The sequence below is a fragment of the Diceros bicornis genome, assembly GCF_020826845.1.
Source record: "Diceros bicornis minor isolate mBicDic1 chromosome 13 unlocalized genomic scaffold, mDicBic1.mat.cur SUPER_13_unloc_1, whole genome shotgun sequence".
Taxonomy (NCBI): Eukaryota; Metazoa; Chordata; class Mammalia; order Perissodactyla; family Rhinocerotidae; genus Diceros; species Diceros bicornis.
The window spans coordinates 8,668,546-8,674,832 of NW_026690866.1; the positions used below are offsets into that span (position 1 = coordinate 8,668,546).

At 35.6% G+C, this 6,287-nt stretch overlaps 1 protein-coding gene across 1 annotated transcript; it reads right to left on the reverse strand.

Moving 5' to 3' along the window:
• Nucleotides 1-1,176: 1,176 nt before the first annotated feature.
• On the reverse strand, nucleotides 1,177-3,693 carry LOC131401648 (centromere-associated protein E-like). Its single transcript, XM_058536897.1, has 4 exons — nucleotides 3,678-3,693; nucleotides 2,864-3,022; nucleotides 1,929-2,219; nucleotides 1,177-1,305 (listed from the first exon to the last, which is right to left on the reverse strand). Exons 2-4 carry the CDS (start codon nucleotides 2,984-2,986, stop codon nucleotides 1,177-1,179), a joined length of 543 nt encoding a protein of 180 aa, XP_058392880.1. The 5' UTR covers nucleotides 2,987-3,022; nucleotides 3,678-3,693.
• Between the last annotated feature and the right edge of the window lie 2,594 nt (nucleotides 3,694-6,287).

Here is a 6,287-nt window from a genome sequence, read left to right on the forward strand (position 1 = left end):
AACAACAAATATATAGTTCTGTTTTATTTGCTGTTGTTCATTTATTTATTTATTTATTTTGCTGAGGGAGATTAGCCCTGAGATAACATCTGTGCCAATCTTCATCCATTTTATACGAGTGATGTAGGTCTACACCCTGGATCCAAACCACAAACCTGGGCCACCAGAGCGGAGTCACCTGAACTTAACCACGTGGCCATTGGGCCCCTGCTTTTAAATTTTTTTTTTAACTTGAAAATGCATTTTTCAGATCTTGTTCAATATCAACCCACAGATATCTCATAATTTTGTTTTCATGGATACATACATCCTGTTTCATGGAGGTATTATAAACTAATTAACCTGTCACCTACCAATGAACATTTAAATTATTTCCAGTTTTTTATACGTACACAAATACCTGATTTCAAACACCTGAATTCGTTCATATGTATAAGATTATTCACATACACACACATGCAGGTTTTCCTGGAAAATGTCTGTTTCTTTCGGTCCACCCAGAACTTATTTGTGTTTAATGAATGAAGTAGGAGTCCAGACTTATGTTTTCAAGATGGCTAGCTGGTTGTTCTGATGCAAACACTAAGTAAACCATCGTTTCCCTACTGAGTTGACTGCTACCACTATCATACACTAAGTTCTCATACTCATTTGAGTGTACTCCCGAACACTCTACTCTGTTCCATTCCTCTATTTCTACATCACCACCAAACTACTCTATGCTACTCTAATTTGGCATAATTATCAAACTAATAGCATATGATTTACTCTCTGATGGGGTATTCTTATTTCTTCAAGGCTTTCATGAAGTTTCTTAGTCAAATGTAAGTTATCCATTTCCACACTATGCATGGAGAAATTTTGGCCTCAAATTACTTCTTGAATCGTTCCATTTCATTCACTTTTTAAATGAGTTTTATTGACATATTGCATTTTAAGAAGCTGAAGTTCTTTTTTCTGAAGTTCTTGGATCTTGAGATAAGTATAAAACAAGTTAGAATGTAAACAGAATTCCTTCAAGGAAGGAAAACAGTGTCTATTTGTTACATACGCACACATACCTATGTCTACATATCAACTTCTATCTCCTTTCTCATTTGACAAATAATTTCAGACAAAATTTCTCCCGAAAGAACAAAACACATACCTTTTTATGTAATTCATCTTTTGATTTATTTAAATCATGTTGAATACTTGAAATTTGTCTTGGTTTTCTGAAACTCTTTCTCTCAACTTATCAATAGTTTCTTGGTGTTCTTTCAAATGCATACGAGCAATTTTTAGTTCTTGTTGTGTTTCTAGATCCTTTATTATTAGCAGAAATTGAGAAACATGATAATATAAAGACACATTACCTTTTCTTAATGATGAACTAGGTAAACAGTCTTAAGAAATGCATGTTCATAGTTAAAAACCACCACCACACCACCCCAAATCAGAACAGTACAGAAGGATATCAAGTAAAACTTCCCGTCTCTCCCCTCACCCATCCCAGTCCTGCTTCCTGTTGAACTGGGCCTCTTGCTCTTCTCCTTTCAGACCACTTGCACAGCTTTCTGGATCAATGTCACATAAAAAGTGCCCCATTCTTATGCTTAGTATTCCATTATACAGACAAACCCCACTTAGCCAGTGCCTTATGGCAGACACTTGGATTGCTTCTAGAGTCTGTTCACCACAAACAGTATTGCAGAGAATGCTGCTGTATTTCTGCCCAAATGTGTGAATATATTGGTAGGATAAGTTGCTAAAGTATAAATGCCTTAACAAATGTATATGCTGAAACATTTTTAATAAGATATTGTCAAACTGTCTCCCTAAAAGGTTATAACTTACATTTTCACCAACAGTACCATTGATTTAAAAGAGAAGGAGGCTTCTTGTATTTAAAACATGTTTACTGGATAGGAAGAAAGAGCATAACTCACTCTAACTATGGTTTCTTGTAGGTTTGCCTTGAGTTGGTCTCTCTCCAGTTTGAGATTCTCTTCTACTACTCTTAGACTATCTCTTTCTTTCATTACAGATTTCATTTCTTCAAGGTTTTCATGAAGTTTCTGAGCCAGCTGTGAGTTCTCCATTTCCATTTTATCCAGAGTTAAACTTTGGGTCTTGAATTGTTTCTTCAATTTCTCTATTTCAGATATTTTTTTCTGTGTCTCACTGACATCTTCTTTTAACTTAAAAAGTTGATGTTCATTTGTCTTAAGTTCTTGGATCTTAAGATAATCATAAAATAACATGTTAGGATACAGATGGTTTTTAAGGGAAGTATCAAGAATAGTTTCTAAATTGATTAAAACAATAGGCTTCCATGTGACTCAATATACTGCATAATTCCACACAGAATTTACTTTCTTTTGAGGTATAATATACATAAGCACACTAATCTCAAGTGTATAGCTCAATTATTCCTGACATATGTATACGTCTATGTAATTACAGCCCAGATTAAAATACAGAACATTTCTAGCACCCCATGAGTTTCCTGGGTGCCCCCTTACTCCAGCCAACCACTATTCTGACCTTGATCATCCTAGATGAGTTTGCCTGTTTTTGAACTTACAAATCACAATGTATGTATCCGTTCTCCTGTTGATAGGCATTTGAGTTGTTTTCAGTTTTTCACTATTATGATTAGAGCTGCTATGAACATTCTTGTACACATCTTTATGTGGAAGTATGCATTCTTTTCTCTTAGGTACATACTCGTATATGCTGGGCCACAGGCTGGTATACGTTCAGTGTGAGTAAACACGGTAAAACTGTTTTCCAATGTGGCTAAACTATTTTACATCCCCAAAGGATTTTAGGCACAAATAAGTCAGATATCCAATCAAATAAGCCTCCCTTCCCCCAATACCTTTTCTTGTAATTTAGCATTTGAATTTTCTAAATCCATCTGCATATTTGATATTTCATCTGTCTTCTCAGAAACAATCCCTCTGAGTTGATCAATAATTTCCTGGTGCTCTTTCAGATGCATGTGAGCAATTCTTAGTTCCTCTTGTTTTTCCAGATTCTTAATTAGAGAATTTTAATAACAGTGATGTATCTTAATTTTAACTAGTATTTTCTTAATGAAAATGGTATATTTTCTTAGTAAAAATAATAAAACTATTACTTCTTAATCTACATCTTTGTTGTTAGAAAGTTACAAGCTTATCCCCCCGTCCCTACCTCCCCACAACCAACTCTTAATTCCCAAAGACAAACATATTACATACGTACTATTCTACAGCTTGCTTTTCCACCTAAGGGTTATTTTGGGCTTCCATATTAGGACGTGCAAATCTATTCCATGGTTTTATTATGTCCTGCATAGTATTCTGACATAGTGCTTGCGTTTACCCAGTTTCCTTCTGATGGACATTTAGATTGTTTCCCATTTTTTATTACAAATTGCTACAATGAACAACCTTGTGGTGTGTATTTCTGTATGTGTGTATAAACATAAATATATATTTATCTTAACAATTGATTAAGTGTACATATAGGATAAAGTCTATAAAGGAAATAATGGTTGCAGAATTTAAAATTTTCAAGTATACCAAACTATGTGCCTAAAAGGTATATCAGTTCACGCACACTAACAGTACCCCTCATTTCAAAGAAGGCTCACTGCTGTCAGAAAACCCCATGTCTCCTCACTAGGGTGGGGAATGAGTGTAACTTACTTTAGCTTCCAGCTCTCTCAGGATTTCACTGAGCTGGTCTCGCTCCATTTTGAGGGTTTCCTCCACTCTTCTGAGGCCATCTCTTTCCTTAGTAACAAGTTTTATTTCTTCAAGGTTTTCAAGATGTTTCTGAGTCAACCTGAACTTCTCTGCTTCTATACTTTCCAGGGTTGAATTCTGGACCTCTAATTGCTTCCTAAATTGCTCTGTTTGATGCGCATTTTCCCTGAGATCATTTTTTGCCTCAAGAAGTTGATGTTCTTTCTCCTGAAGTTCTTGGATCTTGAGATAATCATACAATAAATTATGATATAGACAGATATTGATAGAAAGCTAAATAATAGTTTCTAAATTAATTAAGGCAAGTAAAGACAAATCTTTACTTGTCTTCAATTTTAGGCTAATTCATATACTGTTTCTTTACACAAACGACCCGATTCAAACTGTCAGTTACTCAGATAACAACCGAATGTGATCTTATTTGGAAATAGGGTTTTTGCAGATGTAATTTCTTAAGGAATGAGAGGCTCTCCTAACTGGACTAGGGTGGGCCCTAAATCCAATGAGAGTGTCCTTATAAGAGATAGGAAAGGACACGCAGAGACACAGAGAAGATCATTTGAAGATGGAGACAGAGATGGGAGTGATGGAGCTACAAGCCAAGGAATACCGAGGACAGCTGGGAGCCAAGGATAGCAAGAGGCCAAGAAGGACCCTTCTCTAGAGACTTCGGAGGCAGCATGGTCTTCTGACATCTTGGTTTTGGACTTCCAGGATCCGGAAATGTGGCAGAATAAATTTCTGCTGTTTTTAAGCCACCGAATTTATGGTAATTTGACACAGAAGTCCTAAGAAACTAGCATAGAGTCACTAGGTAAATCAAGGAGGCAAAGTGAATATGAGAAAAATTTAAAAAGAAACTGACTAAATATACAGATGTAGCTGTCAAACTGTAATTCCTCATCTCTTAAAATCTTTTTGGATAATTTATTTTTACTTCCAACAAGGTCTTTAGGGGGTGGCCCACACAAACATTGAGGCATTAACTTTTACATAAGGCTATTGATTTTACTTCTTTAGGAAGAGAATGAAATAGACAGGAGGTTTCAGTAAATTCAGTTAGGTTATAGTCAAAGGGATGAGAATTACGAGAACCCATGTTAAGAAAGCATCATTCAACAGAAGCACAATGGAAACAGCAATGAATTATTTATAATGCAAGTGGTACTGTTCTTAGAAGAAATAGAAAGATCTCAGTGGATGCCTTTTAGAATTACTGGAGCAGTACAAATGTTACAAGAGTCTTAGCTCTTATGCAAATATACTATGACAGCACCTTACTTCCATTAAGGAAATGATTCAGGAAATTGCAAACGTCTAAGGGATGGCAATAGTGACAAATCTTACATTTTAGAGAATGCCTAATACAGGTCTATAAGGGCAGGGGCTTTGTTTTATTGACTAATGTATCTCAAGCACCCAGAGCAGAGCCTGGCCCATGGCATTGCTCAATAAATATCTGATGAGTGAATATATCATGAGTAGTTTAGATGAACCAAGCCCCCCTCTTATCTAAAGACTCCAGGATAATGTAATCCTCACAAAGGACAACAGCAACATCTTCGTGTGAGCTGAAACTGTCCAAAACATTAGCAGTGAGATCTGACCATCTGGGAGGCATATGCTATTTCTGGAATTTAGGTCTACTGGGATAAAAATTTATTACCAAAAAAAGTTGAGTCAGGAAATATGGCCAGGAAGGTAACTTTAAAAATTCACCTTTTCCTTTAGCTTTTCTTCAGCTTCTGCCAGTTTCTCACAGGTCCTATAAAGCTCTTCCTCTTTCTTTATGGTATGGTTCTTTTCTTGTACAACTATCTCTTGTTGCTTTTTAAGCTCACCTCCAAGAATTCTTAATTCTTCTTGGTTTTCAGTGGCCTAAAATTTTTTAAAGTTGACATTAAAATAAATACTAGGTTACATTTAAGAAATCAGATAAAAATCAGCATTTACCTCAGCCTGAAGATGGAGGAATCATGGCAAAGTATATTGGAAAAGACCTATTGAAAAAGAACATAAGTCTTTATTTTAATCATGTAAATGCCAAGAATCTGCTTTCTTATGCTGTTTCTTTATTGCTCAATGTACATTCGCAGCATGAGAATTAGAACTGGATCTAACATTCCATCATGAGAGGTTTGCTTGTTTTCTACCCCTAAGCCAAAAGAGACCATCTCTACACTTTCATCGACTGATGATGAGACTCTAGCTATGGGCTTTTCATACACTGGGATGGCTTGTTTTGGGGCATTGATTTTGAGCAAGCTCGAAATAGCAACTGTCCTTTGCTAGCATGACTTGGGCTAATCTTACTTATTATCTTTAAAAAGTGACATTCTCCAGTATCAAGACCAAAAAACATTACAAGCCAGAGATTGAGAAGAGAATATGACCTTTGTCTGTATTCTTATTTACATTCATATCTTTTGAGCAAACAGACAATCCCAAGAGACATGAAAAATTACACAAAAGGTCAAGTTCTACTGTGATCCACAGCAAACTTTTCAAAATATTAATTTCTATCTATTACACATTATATTGCCCCTAAAT

Excerpts from the sequence above, each read along its gene's own strand:
- LOC131401648 (XM_058536897.1), bottom strand. The coding sequence starts at position 2,986 with ATGCATCTGAAAGAGCACCAGGAAATTATTGATCAACTCAGAGGGATT. Across the intron at positions 2,220-2,863 it reads ATGCTAAATTACAAGAAAAG|ATCCAAGAACTTAAGACAAA; the intron begins GTATTGGGGGAA and ends GATTATCTTAAG. Across the intron at positions 1,306-1,928 it reads TACAAGAAACCATAGTTAGA|GATCTAGAAACACAACAAGA; the intron begins GTGAGTTATGCT and ends CTAATAATAAAG.